We start from the raw sequence: 23,174 nt of genomic DNA, 5'->3' as shown, positions 1-23,174 counted from the left end.
TCCGGGCTTGCCCACCACCCTCCAATAATCCCCCCGTAGCACCCCTCGTCCGGTCTGGCCCCGCTGGCTGGAGCTGGACTGGACATCGTAGGAGCGGATTGCTTAAGCTCCGGTGTGGAGCAGTTGACCGGTACCTGACCAGGCACCGGTGACCCAGGCACGGGTTGTGCCGAACTGACGACGCGCACCCCTGGCTTGGTGCGTGGGAGCGAACGGGCGGACGGGCTGACGATGCGCACCCCTGGCTTGGTGCGTGGAGCAGGACCGGGCGGACCGGGCTGACGACTCGCACCCCTGGCTTGGTGCGTGGAGCAGGAACGGGCCGGACCGGGCTGACGATGCACACCCCTGGCTTGGTGCGTGGATCAGCAACGGGCCGGACCGGGCTGACGATGCGCACCCCTGGCTTGGTGCGTAGAGCAGGAACAGGCCGGGCCGGGCTGGCGACGCGCACCGTAGGCTTGGTGCGAGGGGCAGGAACAGGCCGGGCCGGGCTGGCGACGCGCACCGTAGGCTTGGTGCGAGGAGCAGGAACAAGCCGGGCCGGGCTGGCGACGCGCACCGTAGGCTTGGTGCGAGGAGCAGGAACAGGCCGGGCCGGGCTGGCGACGCGCACCGTAGGCTTGGTGCGAGGGGCAGGAACAGGCCGGGCCGGGCTGGCGACAGCGCACCGTAGGCTTGGTGCGAGGAGCAGGAACAGGCCGGGCCGGGCTGGCGATGCGCACCGTAGGCTTGGTGCGAGGGGCAGGAACAGGCCGGGCCGGGCTGGCGACGCGCACCGTAGGCTTGGTGCGAGGGGCAGGAACAGGCCGGGCCGGGCTGGCGACGCGCACCGTAGGCTTGGTGCGAGGGGCAGGAACAGGCCGGGCCGGGCTGGCGACGCGCACCGTAGGCTTGGTGCGAGGGGCAGGAACAGGCCGGGCCGGGCTGGCGACGCGCACCGTAGGCTTGGTGCGAGGGGCAGGAACAGGCCGGGCCGGGCTGGCGACAGCGCACCGTAGGCTTGGTGCGAGGGGCAGGAACAGGCCGGGCCAGGCTGGCGGACGGCGCACCGTAGGCTTGGTGCGAGGAGCAGGAACAGGCCGGGCCGGGCTGGCGACGCACACCGTAGGCTTGGTGCGAGAAACAGGAACAGGCCGGACCGTACTGGGAACACACACCACTGGCCTTAAACGGGGATCAGGAACGGGCCGGACCGGACTGGCAATACACCTCAGTACCTCTCGCCGTGCCTCTACAACTTCCTTCCCTCCTCTCGCCAATGGCTCCCGTAACCCGGTGGCCTTCTCTCCTCGTCTCCCATTTCGCCCTGTGGCAGCCTCCTGCTGCCCAGTCGCCCATGCCGTGTGCCCCCCCCTAAAAATTTTCTGGGGTTGCCTCTCGTCCGTCCGACGACGACACTGTTGACGCCGTTGCTCCTCTCTCGCCAGGGCCTTAATCTTAGCCCATGGCCCTTTGCCCCCGAGCATGTCCTCCCAGGACCACGATTTGCCCACCTGGGCCATCGCCAACCTCTCCAGCTCCTTTCCTGGCGCTTCCTCCCATGTCCAGGCCGCCTGCTCCTGGACACGCTGCTTGGTCCTGGTATGGTGGGATCTTCTGTCACGATCGTTAGAGAGAGTGGACCAAGGCGCAGCGTTGATGGCAAACATATTTATTTAAAGAGAGTAAACACTCGAACAAAACAACAAACGATACGTGCAGTCCTACGGTAACAAACCAAAAGGAACAAACCAACTGGAAACAAGATCCCACAACTATTGTGGGAAAACAGCCTCTATAAATATGGCTCCCAATCAGAGACAACCAGCAACAGCTGACACTCGTTGCCTCTGATTGGGAACCACTCTGGCCAACACAGAAATACAATACATAGAATATACACACCCTGGCTCAACATATAGAGTCCCAGAGCCAGGGTGTGACAGTGTGATAGCTTGTGTGAGTGTGCATCACCTGGTAGCTAGCTAGTGATGTCTGTTCAACAGTCTGATGGCCTGGTAATAGAAGCTGTTTTTTAGTCTCTCGGTCTTAGTGCTGATGCACCTGTACTGTCTCCGTCTGTTGGACGATAGCAGAGTGAAAAGTCTGTGGCTCAGGTAGCTGAGGTCCTTAATGATCTTCTTGGCCTTCATTATAGAAAAAGGCTCAGTGCTGTTTTCCTTGCAAGGGGAGGGTATTGAAAACAGTAACTTTTTTTAGAAAAATAATTATTACTTGTTAAGCAAAATGTATTTCTCTGAGCAAATGTTATTAGTCTAAAATAATATAATTTTTCAATTTTTTGAAAAATCCAATATATAGCTTAGTATTTCTCAAGGGTGCCAATAATTTTGGAGGTGACTAAGATTAATAATCGTGAACCTCTGTGTTACACATGTTTGTGCTTAAATCGTTCTATTAATATATAAATATCCCTCTCTTTCTTTTTCTGTTGCTATGCCTTTTTGCTTTTTCTCCTCGCTCATACACCCCTCACACTCCTCCACCCTTCCCTCTCCCCCACCCTTCCCTCTCCTCCACCCTTGACACTCCTCCACCCTTCCCTCTCCTCCACCCTTCCCTCTCCTCCACCCTTCCCACTCCTCCACCCTTCCCACTCCTCCACCCTTCACACTCTTCCACCCTTCCCTCTCCTCCACCCTTCCCACTCCTCCTCCCTTCCCACTCCTCCTCCCTTCCCACTCCTCCACCCTTCCCTCTCCTCCACCCTTCCCACTCCTCCACCCTTCCCACTCCTCCACCCTTCCCACTCCTCCACCCTTCCCACTCCTCCACCCTTCCCGCTCCCCCACCCTTCCCTCTCCTCCACCCTTCACACTCCTCCACCCTTCCCTCTCCTCCACCCTTCCCTCTCCTCCACCCTTCCCACTCCTCCACCCTTCCCACTCCTCCACCCTTCCCACTCCTCCACCCTTCACACTCTTCCACCCTTCCCTCTCCTCCACCCTTCCCTCTCCTCCACCCTTCCCACTCCTCCTCCCTTCCCACTCCTCCACCCTTCCCTCTCCTCCACCCTTCCCACTCCTCCACCCTTCCCACTCCTCCACCCTTCCCACTCCTCCACCCTTCCCACTCCTCCACCCTTCCCTCTCCTCCACCCTTCCCACTCCTCCACCCTTCCCTCTCCTCCACCCTTCCCGCTCCTCCACCCTTCCCACTCCTCCACCCTTCCCGCTCCTCCACCCTCCATCCCTCTGCCCTTGAGCACAGCTCCCTTCAGCTGTGGAATGTACTTTGGACCAGGAGTGAATCAGGGATCAGCTGGTGGTCTGTCCTACTGCAGGTCTATGCCATCACAGGTCCTGTTCTCTTTTGCATCACCAGAAACTTCCCCTCGAGTATGAACAATCAATTTACAAACCATTGTATTTTTATTTGAGCCACGTCTGTCTGTCTGTTTGTTGCACAGAGCCTGGGCAGAGAGACAGTTCATGTCGATCCAGTGTTCGGCCATGAGCTTCCTCATCCCACACTACAGTGGTAACACCCTCAAAGGTTTGACCACTCCCCTCTGTATACATGTGTGCTTCTAATGTGCATGAGTGCCTGCCTGTAGATACCATTTAAATCAATACTCACAATACTGGTAATATGAAATGTTTTTAACACAAGCATTCGATCAGATACAGTTTGGCAAATCACCACCCCATTGGTAAAAGGAACAATATTATGACAGCCATGGGAGTACAACATAACATAAAGAGTTAATGCATAACAGTTTACCGTAGGCTACATTTCATAGGAATATGTGTGTTTATGTTATGTACAGTGGCTGTGTCCTGACTGTCCTTGTTGTTTACTGCAGGTGTGTTGTTAATCTTGGCCTACAGTGGTGTGATGTCGCTCCTGACCTCTGCGCTGACCTCTCCTCTGGTCCATAAACATGTAATCTCTGCGATGCAGGCCGACAGCACGCTGGCTGTTGTTGCTAGCTGGGTATGATACCATACAATGCTTTTATTGTCCATTTGCATGGAAATGTAATCAGCTGGAAGGCTTGTGGCAGTTGAAGTACAGTCAGCAGATGGTATACTGAAGGAGCTGGCCAATGAGATAAGAATGCATGTGCAAAATTTAGCAGGAGAAGAGGTACACCATTTAATTAGTTTGCTGCTAGGTAAGCAATGCTTTTGGGTCTTTGTCAATGGTGAGAAAACAAGCGAGGTAACTGCTTATGTTAGGTCATAATAAACATTTGCCTATAGACTTTGACAGACTGGCTGCTAAGAGGAAGCTAACTGCATTTATTGGACTGTAATAAGTTGCTCTAATAAGTTGCCTATATTGACATGTACAGACTGGCTGCTGAGTGTTTATGTTGGGTGTATTTGGCCAGGTGATCCAGACAGGAGCTACTGCCATGGCAACAAGGGCCAGCTGTCACCTCTGTCTGTGTTCCTGGTCTTCACTGGTTTTCACTAGAAAAAGGTAAAAGCAGTGTTTCTCTGTGTTTGTATTACTCTAATCAAAATATTCAGTATCATTACAACCCCTTTCAATGCCTCTTTTTGCATTTTACCCTGTTTTCTCATTTTACTCATACCATCTCTCTTCCCTTCTCACTCCCTACACTCCTCTGTTCCTCATCATTCACCTTCCCTCATTCCCCTCTCATCACTTTCCTCCCTTATCCCCCTCTCATCTCTCTCCTCCCCTGGTCCTATCCCTCTCTGTAGGAGACTGGAGACTAGAGCTCTGTTTTTACTCTGACCCATGTGTCTGTCACAGCTGCAGACCCGGCGCCAGGATAAAGTCACTAAGGAAGCAGTTGAAATCGGTGAGGGGGCACAATTTGGGGGGATTCTTGCATTGGAATTACATAGAATTCTGCTTATATCACGCTATACCACAATAAACAAAAAGCTCAAATGCCGAGACTCCGAGAACATTGATTGAGTGCTTTTGAAATGACAGGTTGGCGAGGAATCTGTAGCCTATGTCCACTGTGCTGTATCAGCACAATAGACAGTGCCCTACACACTAAAGCAAGGCCGTTTTGGTAATGAATATAAGCTACAAGATAGATAGGGTAATTCACCTATTACAAACAGCCTTTGTGAATGCAGCCGTACACACAGGTGTCTTACCAAAATAATGCTAACGGAATGCTAAACGTAGTAGCCTAGTTATTCATGCATGTAAACAAAAATACTGAATAGCAGTTTGGCTTCGAATACTGACAAAACTGCGAATGCGAACGAATGAATGCGAACAGAACAAAACAGTGGTACCAAGTACTCTTCCTGTTAACCAGTTGCTATTAAATGAACGTTTTTGGACAGAAAACCTGTTGCTAGGGTAGGGTTGAAGGCTAACCTGGGTTGGCTCCTCTGTTCCTAGATCTTCAGGAACAGTTGGAGGTGGAGTCGGCTGTGGAGCCATTATCCTGGCGGCGCTTGTGGAAGGGTGGGTAGGCTCTGCACGCGGAGCCAGCTGGAGCTCGGCATCATTATCGCAGCTGGAATTGGCGACGGCCTCGCTAGTTTGATGCTGCTGCTCATTGCTCTCCTTCTGCTTTGTTTGTGTACTTTAGCGATGCCAATTTCTGATATCCATTGTGGCAGTGGCAGATTAGCTGGTTCGAACTAGCTAAATAGGCTAATGTGAACTGAACTCTCATTTTAATATGGTGAAACTATTCCTTTAAAAAAAGTCCATAATATTTCAGGTCACATAACAAAATATAATACTCTATAAACTATATAACTATATAAACTGTATATACACTGCTCAAAAAAATAAAGGGAACACTAAAATAAAACATCCTAGATCTGAATGAATGAAATAATCTTATTAAATACATTTTTCTTTACATAGTTGAATGTGCTGACAACAAAATCACACAAAAATTATTAATGGAAATCAAATTTATCAACCCATGGAGGTCTGGATTTGGAGTCACCCTCAAAATTAAAGTGGAAAACCACACTACAGGCTGATCCAACTTTGATGTAATGTCCTTAAAACAAGTCAAAATGAGGCTCAGTAGTGTGTGTGGCCTCCACGTGCCTGTATGACCTCCCTACAACGCCTGGGCATGCTCCTGATGAGGTGGCGGATGGTCTCCTGAGGGATCTCCTCCCAGACCTGGACTAAAGCATCCGCCAACTCCTGGACAGTCTGTGGTGCAACGTGGCATTGGTGGATGGAGCGAGACATGATGTCCCAGATGTGCTCAATTGGATTCAGGTCTGGGGAATGGGCGGGCCAGTCCATAGCATCAATGCCTTCCTCTTGCAGGAACTGCTGACACACTCCAGCCACATGAGGTCTAGCATTGTCTTGCATTAGGAGGAACCCAGGGCCAACCGCACCAGCATATGGTCTCACAAGGGGTGTGAGGATCTCATCTCGGTACCTAATGGCTGTCAGGCTACCTCTGGCGAGCACATGGAGGGCTGTGCGGCCCCCCAAAGAAATGCCACCCCACACCATGACTGACCCACCGCCAAACCGGTCATGCTGGAGGATGTTGCAGGCAGCAGAATGTTCTCCACGGTGTCTCCAGACTCTGTCACGTCTGTCACGTGCTCAGTGTGAACCTGCTTTCATCTGTGAAGAGCACAGGGCGCCAGTGGCGAATTTGCCAATCTTGGTGTTCTCTGGCAAATGCCAAACGTCCTGCACGGTGTTGGGCTGTAAGCACAACCCCCACCTGTGGACGTTGGGCCCTCATACCACCCTCATGGAGTCTGTTTCTGACCGTTTGAGCAGACACATGCACATTTGTGGCCTGCTGGAGATCATTTTGCAGGGCTCTGGCAGTGCTCCTCCTGCTCCTCCTTGCACAAAGGCGGAGGTAGCAGTCCTGCTGCTGGGTTGTTGCCCTCCTACGGCCTCCTCCACGTCTCCTGATGTACTGGCCTGTCTCCTGGTAGCGCCTCCATGCTCTGGACACTACACTGACAGACACAGCAAACCTTCTTGCCACAGCTCGCATTGATGTGCCATCCTGGATGAGCTGCACTACCTGAGCCACTTGTGTGGGTTGTAGACTCCGTCTCATGCTACCACTAGAGTGAAAGCACCGCCAGCATTCAAAAGTGACCAAAACATCAGCCAGGAAGCATAGGAACTGAGAAGTGGTCTGTGGTCACCACATGCAAAACCAGTCCTTTATTGGGGGTGTCTTGCTAATTGCCTATAATTTCCACCTGTTGTCTCATCCAATTGCACAACAGCATGTGAAATGTATTGTCAATCAGTGTTGCTTCCTAAGTGGACAGTTTGATTTCACAGAAGTGTGATTGACTTGGAGTTACATTGTGTTGTTTAAGTGTTCCCTTAATTTTTTTGAGCAGTGTATTTGTTCTGTCAGTAAATGCATTTTTGCTTGGAGACCTCTAGAGAGCGACAGAGCCCAATGTTCATGTCATCTTGAGGAAAGCTTCTGCAGAAGTATAATCTTCCAATAAAAAAAGAAAATAAATATTCAAAATGTTGCTTCTCTGTTGGCTCATATATGGGGATTGGGTTATTGAATTTGTTGAATTTTCTTATAATTAAAACTTTTGAATTGATTAACATACTTGAGTTTTTTCAACTTCTAGGAAGATTTTAACCCACTTAACCCCAACACTTCTCCAAGTGTATACCATCATTGTAAAGCCCTAGTTATTTCTTGCTTTGACAAGTCATTTCTGAAGATTATAATTTATTTAATGTGATTAGTGATTAATTCATGTCTGTCCCTCATTTTAAGGTCAACCCTATCATGTGAACTGAAGTCTCATTTTAATATGGTGAAACTATTCCTTAAAAAAATTAAATAATCTGAACATAATAGTCAAATCACTGTGTAAAAGCAGGTGAGCTGGTTCTACTCTTTTTGGCCATTTTCTGTTGTTTTGTGGTGGAAAACTGAGCGCGTTGAGCATAACATGTCAACCCTGTTACCCATAGATAATGTTTTTAACTATTTTAAAAACATTGTGAAGCTTGAATTCAATTGCCGCTCCCTGTTGCACCCAAGTTTCCATTCCCTCTGTCACAAGGGGATTTGATGGCTGATTTTAAGATGAACCTCAACCCTGTTATGGTCAGTCCTGTTACTTTATTGGCACTTACAATAGTCATTTTGTTTATTTGTTTATGAGATGGGAAAACATGTTTTTTATGAAGTTGAACAAGTGCTCTTTATGACAATGTAAAAATTAGGTCATATTAAAAGTTTATTTTGACCAAGTTACACTACCCAAAATGTACTCTATTACTGGGTTGACCCTACAGCAACCAGAGCAGTGGCATCATGGCCAGCTTTACAATTGAATGCACTAACATCATTAAAGGTCCAATGCAGCCGTTTTTATCTCAATATCAAATCATTTCTGGGCAACAATGAAGTACCTTACTATGATTGTTTTCAATTCAAATGGTCAAAAAGAAACTAAAATAGCTTCTTAGCAAAGAGCAATTTCTCAAGCAATAATTTTGCTAGGACTGTCTGTGAGTGGTTTGAGTGGGGAGGGGAAAACTGAAAATTAGCTGTTATTGGCAGAGAGGTTTGGAACTGTTTCTTATTGGTCTATTAACTAATTTACTGCATGGTGATGTCACCATGGAAGGCCTAAACTCCCTCCCACCAAAACTGGCTGAAATTACAGGCTGTCTTTTCAAACAGCTCTTACACTAAAAGGGCATTATCATAATTTTCACAATATCACAGTATTATTCCAACCTCATAGTGTGGAAATATATATAAAATCATGTTTTTGACTGCACTAGGCCTTTAATGAGAAAGGTAGTCTCACTGTGTGGGTGCAAACATGTAATGATCTTATTTGTTTGTGTGGAAGGCTGTGGAAATGTTTTTTTTTTCACCTGGCCATCATCTTGGGAGGTCTTCTCTTGAAGTTAAGCTTCATATCTGCTGGAACTCTTGTGGCCCAATGTGTTGTCCTGTCCTTATCTACCTGTACAAGCTCATGTGTCTCCAATCTCTCTGACGCATGAATGCGTCAGTGAGTTTCTATGCCTTTAGGCTGCTTTTTGATGTGCCGTGTACAGCCTCACCCTTCACAGATCTGATCTAAGGATATTTGTGTCCATGTCCCTGTGGCCAATACTTGTCCACGTTTTGTTTAGTTAGGGTTTGCAAAAGTGTCTCCCGAGTGGTGCAGTGGTCTAAGGCACTGCAACGCAGTGCTAGCTGTGCCACTAGAGATCCTGGTTCAAAACCAGGCTCTGTCGTAGTCGGCCGCGACCGGGAGACCCATGGGGCGGCGCACAATTGTCCCAGTGTCGTCCAGGGTAGGGGAGGGAATGGCCAGCAGGGATGTAGCTCAGTTGGTAGAGCATGGCGTTTTCAACGCCAGGGTTGTGGGTTCGATTCCCACAGGGGGCCAGTATATAAAAATAATGTATGCACAAACTGTAAGTCGCTCTGGATAAGAGCGTCTGCTAAATGACTAAAATGTAATGTATTACAATAACATTTTATTTTCTAGGACTAACACGTTAGAATTAAATTAAGAGACAATTCCATGAAAATGTGTATACAAGAGAACATCTAAGCACAGCCAGCCTTTCTAAGAAATCAGTTGAGTGCTGTGAAAGTTTTTGGAGGGATCAACTCAACAAAAAAACGGGTCTGTTTGCGTGCCTGAACAAAACGTGGGTTTACCGGTGCATTCATTTGAGGAACACCTGTGCTAACTCCACGCCATGTTTCTTGGGCGGGAATTGTGTGAGTTGTTGACCTCGATGTGTTGGCTTTGTGTGGTGTGGCACGTCATGGGGAGACTGAGAACTGGATAGACCAGTCCAGCCCCAGCCCAACCTTAGGGTGGTCCCTCTCTCCCTGTGAGAACTAAAGTACAGCTGTGGTGGTGGTGGGAGTGGAGCAGTGAGTTTACACTGGAAACACACCTTCCAATGCTTCTAGAATGGGGGTAGAAGATAATTGTCAGAGTGATTCATTTTAACTAAAATCAGCCCAGTTTTGGGGGTAAGAGATTGTCATGAGTACATCGTTCCAGTTGGTCCAAAGACCATTATTCAGAACCAAAATCTTAACCATCATAAATTTAGTCACCAGGTTTCTCTGAAACCATTTATGTAATAGGGATGTATTTACTACCCTTACGACACTTCTCATCAGTTGCAAGTTGATTGACAACTGACGTGTAATTTAGCTATTTCGTGGAGTGCTTGAGTATCTTCAGTGTTTTCACATTGTTCTGTAGAAAATGGAGATGACTGTTTGCTTTGACCAGCTAATGACTTCTGAGGCAGAGGTGTATTATGTGGGAGCCAGACACAACACCTTTCCCTATCTCCACCATCACACATGGCCCTGGCCACACACACACACACACAAACGGCTGCCATGCCAGCTTGTCACCCGTGACAGAGCACAGCCCTGATCTTTGGTGACTGTTCACAGTTGTGGTAAAATATGCTGCAGATCCTGCCCCCTCTTGTCACATACCACTGAAGCGTGGCAGCCATTCTACTAACTCTAGAAGACGCCCACTCATAGCACTCACCTGCTGTCTGCCTGCCTGCCCCCAAAACATTGTTCATTATGACTTGGGTAAAACTACCCTGTCTGCCCAATGCACATGGGAGTGGCTCTTGCTTGTGCACGTTTTATTCATTCCCTCGCTCTAACCTAAAGGAAATTTAAAAAAACAATTGAATAAGTATTTGAAACTAAATGGGTCCTTCCACCAATTAGGTGCCTTTTAAGTAGTGTAACTTGGTGAAAAAGCCCTTTTATTTAACCTAATTTAAATATACTATCATAAATAGCACATGTTCAACTTAATAAAAACAAGTTTTCCCATCTCAAGAAGTTCAATAAAAAAATTACTACAATAAGTGCCTATTAAGTACCAAATCAAGTAACAGGGTTGACGACTTCCTCTTAAATCATCCATGAATGCTCTTGTGACAGGGGGAATGGAAGCTTGTCGTGTGCAGCAGGGAGGGGCAATTGAATGCAAGCTTCACTAAACAAATTACATTGTTAAAACATTTCTAGTCTGTCTATCTATGGGTAACAGGGTTGACGTGTTATGCTCAGTTTTCCACCACCACAACAACCCAAAAAAAGAGTAGAACCAGCTCACCTGCTTTAACACTTATTTGACTATTATATGCTTTTTTTTTTTAAATATTTTAAAAGGAATAGTTTCATACATATTAAAATGAGTTCAGTTCTCGTAACAGGGTTGACCTTAAAATGAATCACTAATCACATTAAACAACTAATAATCTTCAGAAATGACTCTCAAAGCAACAGGATAACTAGGGCTTTACAATGATGGTGAAAACTTGGAGAATGTTGGGGTTAAGTGGGTTAAATCCTCATAGAAATCACATAGGATTCAGAGGGACATGTCAAAATGCAGAATTGTGGCACTTTAGCAAGTCTTAATTCATATTAAAAATCACGTATTGAATTTTCCATGTGGTTTAAATTAATAGGCACTTAATTTAATATAACAGGCTTTTAAAATTCAATATTTGTGCACAATTTCTACTTAAAATATCAAAGGGACGCAAAAAGGCACTCATTTCAAGGAACGGCCCAAATGTGATTTTTTTGGGCCGCAGATATGAAAGCCTTCTGTCTAGATCTTAACCGTAAACCCCTTACACACACATTACGTTATCCTTTAACATCATCAGTTTGATCATCAAGTTCACAGATCAATGTTTAACTATCAATTGCATATTATACAATTGTTGAATTGTGCTGTCTAGGCCTACATAATTTACATCTACAAACGAATGTTGGGTGGGTAGGATTAGAGTTGTTTTGCTGTGATGCAAGACGACAAGAGTGTCTTTGGAGTGGCATAGTCATTTAACTGGAGGGGGTAGTTTGGTGACAGGGGTATCCCTTGGTAACAACAACCTGTGGAAGACTGTCTGTTGCTAGGAGATTTCTTCAGAATAGTGGACCCCCCTTCCTTTGGGGTCCACCCCCCCTCCCTCCCTTCCTCCAAAAGAGAGTATAGCTTACATGCAGACTCTCACTCTGTTAGTTTACATGTTCCTAGTTGCCCCAATTAAGACAATATTTTATAAAAAAATATTTGAACTAACTGTCTTCAGTTAAGGAAATTGTTTTGTCACAATAGGTTGTTGAGTTCCACTAATATGAATCCATGGCCTACCCTAGGACATTCCCTAGCCTAGCTTGACTAGTCAGTCAGTGATGTGATGGCAGACCTTATTTCCATGAGAATGGTGAGGGGCAGGGAAAGGGTTAAGCCTGGACTGTGGGATAAGGAAGAAGGGGCACTCAATGCAACGCTAATTTTCTGCCCCATGGGGCACCCAGAGAAAAGAGGACAAAGCCCGCCATAAGACACGCTGAGAACCACGGTTTACTGTGTGCACCTGCATGCTCTAAAGCAGTGAGAGAACAATGAGATTTACCGAAACGGGTAATTATGCTCTGGAGTTGGATGGCCTTCCACTCTCCTTTTCTGTTGGGAAAGAGAAACGGGCAAAGGCCTGGAGAAAGTTTAGCCTGTCTCTATGTTAAATCATATAGGCCTTGAATTTATTCCACGGTTCCATTGGTAGACTTTAGTTATGTTTTCCGGCTATTTTTTATGTAAATGGTGTTAGTTTAGGAATTTATCATAGGCACATTATGTGACAGTAGAAAATAGAAAAATAATAACAATCTTTATTACTTTTTTTTTTTTTTTTTACATAATTGTTGTCAAGTGACTTGAAATAACAATACTCTTACTAGAAGGGTATTAATAAAAACATTCAATACATTTCACAACTGTAAATAAGGCCTGAACCTCAGAAAAGCAGCATTGATTTAAACTAAACACTAACAAAATCCTCAAATATTGGTTCCGTTTTGTGTTTCAAAAAGTGGAAAAAACCAACTGCTGTTTAACTTTTATATAAATTACAGGGTGTAGACCCATTTAGAGGTAAATTCATTTTCTGAACGGATATAGAAATGGCAGTTGTCTGAGAGAAACATTTGGGATTGTCAACGTCAAAGCCATTTTGTTCAGAATTCATGAAAACAAAATGTAATACGTCCACTCCAACTTTTTGAGTTCCCATTGCAGTCATTAAAACTCTTTTAGACGGTGGGTTTAGAGAAATAGCAGAATGGGACAATTTCTGGGGGTTTGCAATCACTCATAACCATCAAGGCATTCCAACTGGAACGTACACTGAAACCATTCAACCAATCAATGACCAATGATGACATCATCATCTTGTCACACAATATTGTCCGTGTCAGTCAGTGAATGATCTCATCTTTGTATTAAAATTAATATTATTTTCTTTCTTCAGTCCCTGCACGTTTACTGACCCCATTGGGCTGCCACCAGTCAATCCCAGCATATCAAGTCAGATCAGGTTGTTTGCCAACATCCATCCTTCTGGACTTCCACAATATCAGTGTCAGATCCAGGAGGTCAGATGTGGATAAGGGGCTCCAACAAGAGTTAGGAGGGGAGTTCGACAGCACTTCAACCAGCATGATACAAGGTTGTTTGAATCAGTGTAATGTCTCAGTTCAGAGGTGTGCGAGTTGGTGAGTTCAGCTTAGAGGTGCGTGAGAGTGAATTCAAAGGTGGGTGAGTGGAGCTGACCCTCCCAGGTAATGCTGCTGGATGTTTGCTGCAGAGACGGAGTACCCTCTCTGGGCCTCTGAGGCATCTCCCCCAGGCATGTACATGCTGATCATGTCCCTGAGATGTTCTCCCTGGACACCACGCTGGGTCTGGTGCTGCTGGTGGGCCTGGTGATGGTGCTGCTGGAGGGGGCTGTGGGGCCCGGTGGGGGAGGGGGACATGCTGTGGCTATCAGACTGCTGCTTCACCATGGACATCACTGGGCTGACCTGCTGGGGGCTGCTGCTGTAGGACATGGGGCTGGGGGAGAGAGATTGGAGATTGGGTTACAAATCAATTGACACAAATTAAAGAGAGTAACTAGGACTTCAAAAAGTCACAAAGGGGTCACTGACCAAAAATAAATGGACAAGATGGGAATAGACTATTAGCGCCAATAAAACCACCTGGCCATGGGTTTTGTTGATTCAATAACAGCTTAGGCCTATAACTGCCATTTGTACATTGGAAAGAAAATATAGGTGAATACACTGTAGACAGAATTCAAATCACAGAAAAGGTAACAATCTAGACTCACCTGTATGCGTTGGCACCATTCATGTAGGCTTGGGCCTGGGCCATGCTGGACTGATACTGAAGTGCTGACAGGTCGTAGCGGTGAAGCTGCTGGCTGTAGCCGAGCGCCTCGCTCTGCATCGCCGCAGTGTAGCCCCCTGTGTGGCCCCAGCCATATGCATCCATTCTGGGGTTTCCAACTTGTCCCTGAGCCGCGGACGCACTCAGCAGGTGGTTACCGGCCGACATCTGATACTGCGCGGCTAGAGTATTGTTCTTCGGAATCGGTTTGGTTTTACGACGGGGCTTGTATTTGTAGTCTGGATAATCCTTCATGTGCACGGCGCGGAGGCGCTTTGCCTCGTCAATGAAGGGCCTTTTCTCGGCGTCTGTAAGAGATTTCCACGCGACACCCAGTCGTTTGGATATCTCAGAATTGTGCATTTTGGGATTTTCCTGAGCCATTTTCCTTCGCTCACCGCGAGACCAGACCATGAAGGCATTCATGGGCCGCTTGACTTTGTCCATCGGGTCAGGTTGGATTGCCGGTGATTTGGAACCTGTGTGGCCACCCCCGTGCCCCCCTACTCCGTTCGCAGGTGGCATTCCTGTTCCAGGATGATGTGAGGGAACAGAGGACTTGAGTTGGTGCTCTATAATGTTATACATATTTACCATAAACGAAATATACAAAGTTTGAACAGAGTTTTAAAATTACACCTGCTGTGTAATGTCAACCAAGCATCCCAAGCCGCAAGTTGAAAACAATAATAATAAAACAAATTGTCAGAGATGGAAACAAAATCTGAGCAAAAACATCCTGCTACCAACTCACTATTCAGATGCAGGCCTTTAAGCTACAATGAGAAGAGCGATCTAGAGATACTGCTGTAGAGTTCCTTCTTGAAATCAAAACTCCCTCTCCCACTGGTAGCTGGTGATTATAAAACTTCTACACAAGCAAATCTGCTCCTAACTTCCCTCCCTCCAGCCCACTCATTTACATCACTATAGAAGGGGTGCGGTGAATTTGGAATGCACTTGAGTGAATATGAAGAGAGGAGGAATCGCTGTGGGAGGGAGGAAGGGCACCCTTCTCTCTCGCTCTGCAATACAAACTACAAACTTTAGTTTGTTAAACTGATTATATAGTTCTTGTTTATTTAAGATAAAGAATCGTTTTGTTTCAGGCTTCTCTCCATAACATTGGCCAACAGACATGTTTAAGGCAAGGGAGGGAGGAGGCAGGGAACCCTCACCCAATTCTCTCTCCAATACAAACTTCAAAAAAACTAGTTTAAATGTTCAGATTCATCATTCTTATTTACTTAAGGTACATAATATTTTTATTTCAGATCTTTCTCCATAATATTGGCCACTACATTAATGACACCTGTTGACAATAATCAAAATAAGTTTAGGCTTTTCAATTCAATGTCATATCGGAATGACATCTGTAGCATATTGGAAAGACCTAATAACATATTACAATGTACATTCCATTGGATTCCATTGTCAAATGCCTGGTAGGCCTATTTCTTCAGAGAGAAAGTATGTCAACAAAACAGGATCCATTTCACAGTATAGCCCATGCATGGTCCATGCCCCCTCTATCCAGTAGCAGCTCCCTGCTGTTCTAAAATGAGGCTAGGTGTGACATTACTAGTAGCTACCCATTACACTTTATTCTAGTTTCTATGGTCACCACTTTACACCTCCATTGTGGGTTAGGTGTTTGCCCATAGCCATCCATCAGTAAATAGCTCATTCATTATGCTTTGCAGGATTAAGAGTCAGTGTTTGAATTGAGCTGGTGCCCACCGGTGTACCGGCACCTCTTATAGAATACAGGCAATAAAATATGATATGTACTGACACCTACATATAAAGTCTGCTGGGCCGGCACCCAAAACGAGTGCTAACTGGCACCTACGATTTCAGTCCACTTCAAGCACTGAGTAGAGTGATACAAGTAGAATGATAGAGTGATACAATCAAATAGGATGATGACAAATATAACAAAAAAATTGACCACAATGTGCACAACAATCCCAGTCCCCCTTGGCATCAGGGAGATTTGGTTGGTTGAGAGATCGATCTGTTAATTTGGACTGAAAGTCCACAATAATACAGCCATTATCCAATCTATTTGGACTAGCTAGTTCCAATTGCCAAGATAATATAGCCATTATGCAATTGATTTGACTATTTGTACTTGGAGTATGCCTCCCCTATTGTGCTAGGGTCATTCTTATTGTGAGCAGAAGATGGGGGAAATAGAGGAAACACATTTATGTCTCCTGGTGTTGTGATGGTGACAATCAATTCAGCATTAAAGTGGACAAATAAAAGACCGACAGGACAGAGGGGGTGAGATTTGAAAGCCTCGAGCATTATATACATAAGAAAAAAATTTGATTGGCAATGACAGATTTGAGGCAAAGGAAAATGAAGTGAAGAGGTAGAGGGGAAGAAAGAGATGGAGGCCAAGAAACAGAGAGAGTTGCACAAACAAAGGGTTGGTGATGGGGGGTTGGTGGTTGGAAGAGAAAGTCCTCAGAGACAAGCAGATTGAAAGTCGCTCTATTCATCGCTCTCTCCTCCGGCTCTTCTCATGTAAATTGGCCCTGCGGTCTCCCAGCTATCCGTCACAGGGCAGAGGAACCCAGGCAGGGCCCTTTACGAGCCTCCCGCACACACAATTGCCCTGCCAACAATTGGGGTGCCAGTGGGGGGTTGGGGGGTCACGGTTGGGAGGCCAATCCTGGTGAGAGAAATACTGAAGGCTGGATACCGGAGGGGCGGGGGTGGGGGTGGGGGGTGGGGGGGAGAAATTAGAGGAATGGCCACCTACACTGAGCCAGAGAAGTATACATTGGTTTAGGTTGGTTGCGTTTAATAACATAAGGAAAAGTGATGAAATGACAACACAAACAGTGTGTGAGAATGACGAGAGGCTGTTTGATGCCATTCTCAACTGTAAAAAGTTTAGAGGGTGAGGATTTGTTTCTTCTTGAGAAAGAAATAGGACGCTGACATGCTGTTACCTCCTATACCTCTGATTCATGTAGACTTGTTCAATTGACATGCTGAGAGATCTTTAAATTGGGCGGTAGTCTATAGACCTACAACATTTCTAAGGAGCACTTAGGCCTATTCCGGACAAACATAAAGACACCCAGCAGAGATAATACAAATTGTAGAAATATATTAGAAAATAATTTCAGGAAAACATGAATAAAATCTTTGATTTAGATTACATGGAATTATTCACCTGATCCCCTTTATGACTGTCAGTAACTCCATTAGTAACTAGTCCAGTTATACATTTGTATAAATTCTAACTCATGATGGTCTTCAGTGGGCGGCAGGTAGCTTAGTGGTTAAGAGCGTTGTGCCAGTAACCGAAAGGTCGCTGGTTCTAATCCCCGAGCTGACTAGGTGAAAAATCTGTCGATGTGCCCTTGAGCAAGGCACTTAATCCTAATTGCTCTGGATAAGAGCGTCTGCTAAATGACTAAAAAATGTTTTAAAAAAAATCAATATGACACTTGAGACAAAGCCGTTGTTCAAAGTCTTTCTGACTTATCTACCACCTTGGGTCCATCTCTCTCTTTTGTGGGTGCATTTAAACATAAAAAGTGATTTGTAATGTTTTAACATCTAAATGCCTGAAGGATAGGCACTGCTGAGTAAAGCAGCAGCGCTGTATGGAAGGCACCCAAGATTGGACAGTATTTGGAATCCATCTGGTGGCAGATACAGGTATAACAACCCCATTATCATAATACATTTGTTTTTCCTCTGATACATAATGTCAAGCAAGCCGTAACATTCTACATTCTATTCCTAAAATGAGACTGGTCAAGCATAGTACATTTGCCAAACCTCAAGACTATATTTTGAATAAACAAAATGTGATTAAGTGCACTCTGTGTGGGGATCAAATCAGATCAACTGCAGATATCCAAAGAAGCAGAACATTTGTATTAAATCAAAGACATCCACACTTACATAGAGCAGAATCTAATGTAGAAATGATTATTACATTGTTTCTGTTAAAAAATACTTACATAAATTATTTAAACTAGCTAACAACGCTTGCATGATTATTGCTGTTGTTTCATTAAGTTTCAGCTAGTCTACAACGTCAATATTGTTGATTACGTTTGAGCAGACATCGTAAAACATTTGCAGGCAGAGCTGATCTGATTGGTCAAAAGACCAGTTGGTGGAAAAAGAATTAGGCTGCCTGTGTAAATGCAGCCAAAGTTGCTCACAGTACAACATTTGCCTAGTCCTAGAGACAATCTGAGAATGCATCTGAAAACAAAATATATGGGCTTTACAAGACAAGCATGCAATCCTTTCATGGCCCCATTATGTATGCAATGAATCCCTCTGCATGACCATTCAGATGTTCCAAAAAACAGGATCATTACATCTCCCAATATGGGTCAAATTGAGGGAGTTCGATTAAGCTGAACCTCAGTGCACCGGTCTATGGCCCGTGACATGAATGTGCAAAAATGGTGAGGGTGGAGCGCCCTTCTCAAATTGAACAGTAATCTGCACCGCTCTGTCATATTGTTAACAAGGCAGCATGGTGCATCGTTTAGAAACATACAACATCTCTTTTCCACAAAATACACTATATATACAAAAGTATGTGGACACCCCTTCAAATTAGTGGATTCGGCTGTTTCAGCGACACCCATTGCTGACAGGTGTATAAAATCAAGCACAAAGCCATGCAATCTCCATAGACAAACATTGGCAGTAGAATGGCCTTACTGAAAAGCTCAGTGACTTTCAACGTGGCACCGTCATAGGATGCCACCTTTCCAACAAGTCAGTTCGTCATATTTCTGCCCTGCTAGAGCTGCCCCGGTCAACTGTAAGCGCTGTTATTGTGAAGTGGAAACATCTAGGAGCAACAACAGCTCAGCTGCGAAGTGGTAGGCCACACAAGCTCACAGAACGGGACCGCCGAGTGCTGAAGCGTGTAGCGCGGAAAAATCGCCTGTCCTCAGTTGCAACACTCACTACCGAGTTCCAAACTGCCTCTGGAAGCAACTTCAGCAGTGGTTAAGAGCGTTGTGCCAGTAACCGAAAGGTCGCTGGTTCTAATCCCAGAGCCGACTAGGTGAAAAATCTGTCGATGTGCCCTTGAGCAAGGCACTTAACCCTAATTGCTCCTGTAAGTTGCTCTGGATAAGAGTGTCTGCTAAATGACCAATTATTATTATTAAGAACTGTTCGTCGGGAACTTAATGAAATGGGTTTCCATGGCCAAGCAGCCGCACACAAGCCTAAGATCACCATGCACAATGCCAAGTGTCGGCTGGAGTGGTGTAAAGCTCGCGGCCATTGGACTCTGGAGTAATGGAAACGTGTTCTTTGGAGTGATGAATCACGCTTCACCATATGGCAGTCCAACAGACAAATCTGGGTTTGGCGGAAGCCAGGAGAACGCTACCTGCCCCAATGTATAGTGCCAACTGTAAAGTTTGGTGGAGGAGGAATAATGGTCTGGGGCTGTTTTTCATTGTTTGGGCTAGGCCCTTAGTTCCAGTGAAGGGAAATCTTAACACTACAGCATACAATGACATTCTAGACGACTCTATGCTTCCAATTTTGTGGCAACAGTTTGGATAAGGCCCTTTCCTGTTTCAGCATTACAATGCCTCCGTGCACTAAACGAGGTCCATACAGAAATGTTTTGTCGAGATCGGTGTGGAAGAACTTGACTGGAGTGCCCTGACCTCAACCCCATCAAACACCATTGGGATGAATTGGAATGCCGACTGCGAGCCAGGCCGAATCGCCCAACATCAGTGCTCGACCTCACTAATGCTCTTGTGGCTGAATGGAAGCAAGTCACCCACAGCAATGTTCCAACATTTAGTGGAAAGCCTTCCCAGAAGAGTGGAGGATGTTATAGCAGCAAAGGGGGGACCAACTCCCTATTAATGCCCATGATTTTGGAATGAAATGTTCGACAAGCAGGTGTCCACATACTTTTGGTCATGTAGTGTATATGTTCGAATTTTGACATCCGGTTCCGTTGGCATGCATTGAAACGTGTGGCCTTTTCGTGGCTTTCTTTTGTAAATTACCATGAATTAATGGACTTATTTCCTAAAACTTGTTATTTCCTAATACTAAACATAATATTAAGGTGTGGGACATTCATTGTGTGACAAGAAATAACTAGCAGGTCTGTTTCGCTCCAGCAGCTAGAATTTGTCTGTCCACTGTGGGAACATGGCAGCTCTCAACACCAGACAACAGAAAGAGATTGTTTGTGAGAAGATTACATCCGCCCTCGACTTACCATTAAAAATGTTAAATAAATAATTGGCAGTGCTCACTGCTAAAGTGGATAACTTTTCAACTAAAGTGGAAAGTCTGAACAAGACATCCAATGCAACAGAGGTGTTACTCCATTACCTGGAAAGGATAATCATACTCCTAAAAGAGAAAACGGAAAATGATTCCGTTAAATTCAATGTGCGGGTCACAGGAGTTGAAACTGGTGTGGAAGCATGCAACCCAACTTCCTTCATGGGACTGCGGTAAAGTTAGCTTCATATTAAAGATTCAGACTTTGCTCATCAATACCTCTTTAACAGAATTAGCCAGGATGAAATAAATGACATATTCTGAATCACCTGATGATAGCGAACAAGCTACACCCTTATTCTCGGTTCCGTTCTGTTTTCAGTCCATTTATATTCATTTCTATGGCAGGGACCATCTTAAAAGTGCAATTGGAACCTAGAAAAACAACCACATGACATAGAACTCTCAAGCCAACTGTAATATTTATTTTTTACTTTGGTGATTTTCAATCAATTTAATTTGACTTCCTTAAAACTTCAATCGCTTCCACCCCATAATACTTTCATGAAGACACATTTTTTTCTATATATTTTATATCATTTAATGTCTAAAATACTTCCTATACTTCAATAGCTTTAACCCAATATGACTTGCATGAATACAACCAACTGTTATTGGTCCAGGGACCCCTTCCTTCCAATCCACAGCAATTACTTTTGAGCTTTTTGACTTTGTCTATTTTTTTATCAATGTTAATTGTTTTTACATATACTTCCTTAAATCTTTAATTACTTCCATCCCATATGAGTCATATTACTCGCAATTTACCCCGCTTCATTGAATTTCTTCACTTTGACATGAGGAGCACTGGCGAAATGGGGCTTTTCTCCTTTGAATATTTGTCATTTGGTTGAGCCACATGGCCGAGTAGACCTATTTCCGGCTTACAGACTGGCTGTCAGTCGCCCTATCTAGTCATCAATGTGCTACGCACTACTTACCTGGAGAAGAGGGAACCAAGGTCCTTCAACTGGGGTGGGCATCCTCTTCCTACTGCTTGTCTCTGTCCGGCACTCGGAGACACCTGAGGGCAACACAAGAGGGATTATTCGACTGGGAATCGGATGGTAGCGCCCTCGGCCACTGTATGGAAGCATGAGCTTTGCCGGTGTGAGTGTGTGTTTGTGAGACTTGTTACCATTCCACCCCCGTGCACCTTACCAAGTGTGCGTATATGTTTGAGTATGGGTGGATGTGTGTTGTGAGCGGAAGTCACTTTCATTACCGTGCCATCCCTTGTTTACTCCCTTCGGCCTGCACTTTCGTCAAGAGTGCCCTCATGCTCTGACGACCGTCTTTGTTCCTCCTGGCCAGAGCCGGGGATTTGTTTGAGCCACCTTCATCTAATAGACCCCTTGTCTACTCCCTTCGGCCTGCACTCTTTTCGGATCTAGTCATCATGAGGGTAATTATTACCCCAGAGTCCCCGGAACATGGGAAACACTTTTCTTTCAATGAATAGGAGGTGCATCATATGTGCCTTGCCTGTGTGCCTCTCATGGTTAGTTTCTCATACCTCTCTTTGCAAACTCTAGAGGGTATGGACCTGGCTTGTGGACCTGTTTTGTAAGATGGCCCTCCGACCTGCAACTGTCTTTTATGGTAATATATGTGTTCCCCTTCTTGTAATGTATCTTATTGCCCCTTTTACTATCATCCTGGGCTAAGGTTTCCTTACGAGTCATAGTTACTCCCACTGTTTACCTGTGCTTCATTGAATTTCTTAACTTTGACATTCAGAACACTGGGCAGAAATCACATCGTGTCAACACCCACCTCGGGCCTTCGCGATGCTTTGTTTTAATTAAACAGTCGGATTCCCCTGGTCCGCACCAGTTCTAAGTCAGCTGCTAGACAGCGGCCGAGGGGACCCGCCAGAGACCCCGCGCGAACGGGGCCGGCGAGCGCCGTAGCTGGGGAGATCCGCAAGAAGGGCCCGGCGCGCGTCCAGAGTCGCCGCCGCCAACCGCCGGACAAACCCCCCACCGGTCCGCCTTCGGCCCGCTGGCGGACACCGCTCCGACGAACCCCTGCACGCAGCCACTTGCGAGACCACGCACGAGAGCCTGTGAAACGGAGCGACTTCTCCCCCAGCCGCGGCTCGAGCCCCGCTTCGCACCCCAGCCCGACCGACCCAGCCCTTAAGAGACAATCCTTATCCCAAAGTTACGGATCGGACTTGCCATACATTGTTCTAACATGCCAGAGGCTGTTCACCTTGGAAAGATGCTGTGGATATGGGTACGGCCCGGCACGAGATTTACACTCTCTACCCCAGATTTTCAAGGGCCAGTGAGAGCTCACCGGACGCCGCCGGAACCACATCGCTTTCCAGGGCTTTTTATGTCTAAAATACTTCCTATACTTCAATAGCTTTAAACCAATATGACTTGCATGAATACAACCAACTGTCGTGACTTCTGCAGAGGCCCCATTGCAGTAAATGCTGTACGGCCAATGCAGACGCCAGAATGACCATAAATTGGTTAGTGGGCAAGTGAGCATTGTCAAACTCAAAAATCAAACCCTCAAGTAACAAATACACTTACAAAACTCCATTTTGGACCGACTTTATGAACAAAAGTATCCTATTTACACTTTGTAGTCAATTTTGACACTAGAATATACAGTGGGGAGAACAAG

The 23,174-nt window shown here is 45.7% G+C and overlaps 1 protein-coding gene, 1 long non-coding RNA gene and 1 other non-coding gene across 6 annotated transcripts; 2 read left to right on the top strand and 1 right to left on the bottom strand.

Annotated features, from left to right (window-relative positions):
- The first annotated feature begins 4,038 nt into the window (after positions 1–4,038).
- Positions 4,039–5,744, top strand: LOC121580273. 2 transcript variants are annotated; one of them, XR_006003009.2, is made up of 4 exons: positions 4,039–4,120; positions 4,340–4,431; positions 4,680–4,780; positions 5,344–5,744. It is a non-coding gene; the product is annotated as an uncharacterized LOC121580273 (long non-coding RNA). The 2 variants fall into 2 exon arrangements; XR_006003008.2 differs by having other exon boundaries at positions 4,045–4,167.
- A 3,522-nt stretch (positions 5,745–9,266) lies between these two features.
- On the top strand, positions 9,267–9,347 carry trnae-uuc. Its single transcript has one exon. It is a non-coding gene; the product is annotated as a tRNA-Glu (tRNA).
- A 3,325-nt stretch (positions 9,348–12,672) lies between these two features.
- Positions 12,673–23,174, bottom strand: LOC121579687 (transcription factor Sox-19a). 3 transcript variants are annotated; one of them, XM_041894489.2, is made up of 3 exons: positions 21,473–23,174; positions 14,149–14,734; positions 12,673–13,871 (listed from the first exon to the last, which is right to left on the bottom strand). In XM_041894489.2, the coding sequence occupies exons 2-3, from the start codon at positions 14,730–14,732 to the stop codon at positions 13,565–13,567; spliced, it is 891 nt and encodes a 296-aa protein (XP_041750423.1). In that variant the 5' UTR covers positions 14,733–14,734; positions 21,473–23,174; the 3' UTR covers positions 12,673–13,564. The 3 variants fall into 3 exon arrangements, with proteins under 3 accessions (XP_041750423.1, XP_041750424.1, XP_041750422.1); XM_041894490.2 differs by lacking the exon at positions 21,473–23,174 and adding an exon at positions 14,962–16,871; XM_041894488.2 differs by lacking the exon at positions 21,473–23,174 and having other exon boundaries at positions 14,149–16,874.

Source organism: Coregonus clupeaformis, chromosome 13 (assembly GCF_020615455.1).
Source record: "Coregonus clupeaformis isolate EN_2021a chromosome 13, ASM2061545v1, whole genome shotgun sequence".
In the NCBI taxonomy this organism is placed as follows: Eukaryota; Metazoa; Chordata; class Actinopteri; order Salmoniformes; family Salmonidae; genus Coregonus; species Coregonus clupeaformis.
The sequence above is the reverse complement of the archived record's forward strand: the minus strand, read 5'-3'. Positions and strand labels throughout refer to the sequence as shown.

Excerpts from the sequence above, each read along its gene's own strand:
- LOC121579687 (XM_041894488.2), bottom strand. The coding sequence starts at position 14,804 with ATGGTAAATATGTATAACATTATAGAGCACCAACTCAAGTCCTCTGTT. Across the intron at positions 13,872-14,148 it reads AATGGTGCCAACGCATACAG|CCCCATGTCCTACAGCAGCA; the intron begins GTGAGTCTAGAT and ends TCTCTCCCCCAG.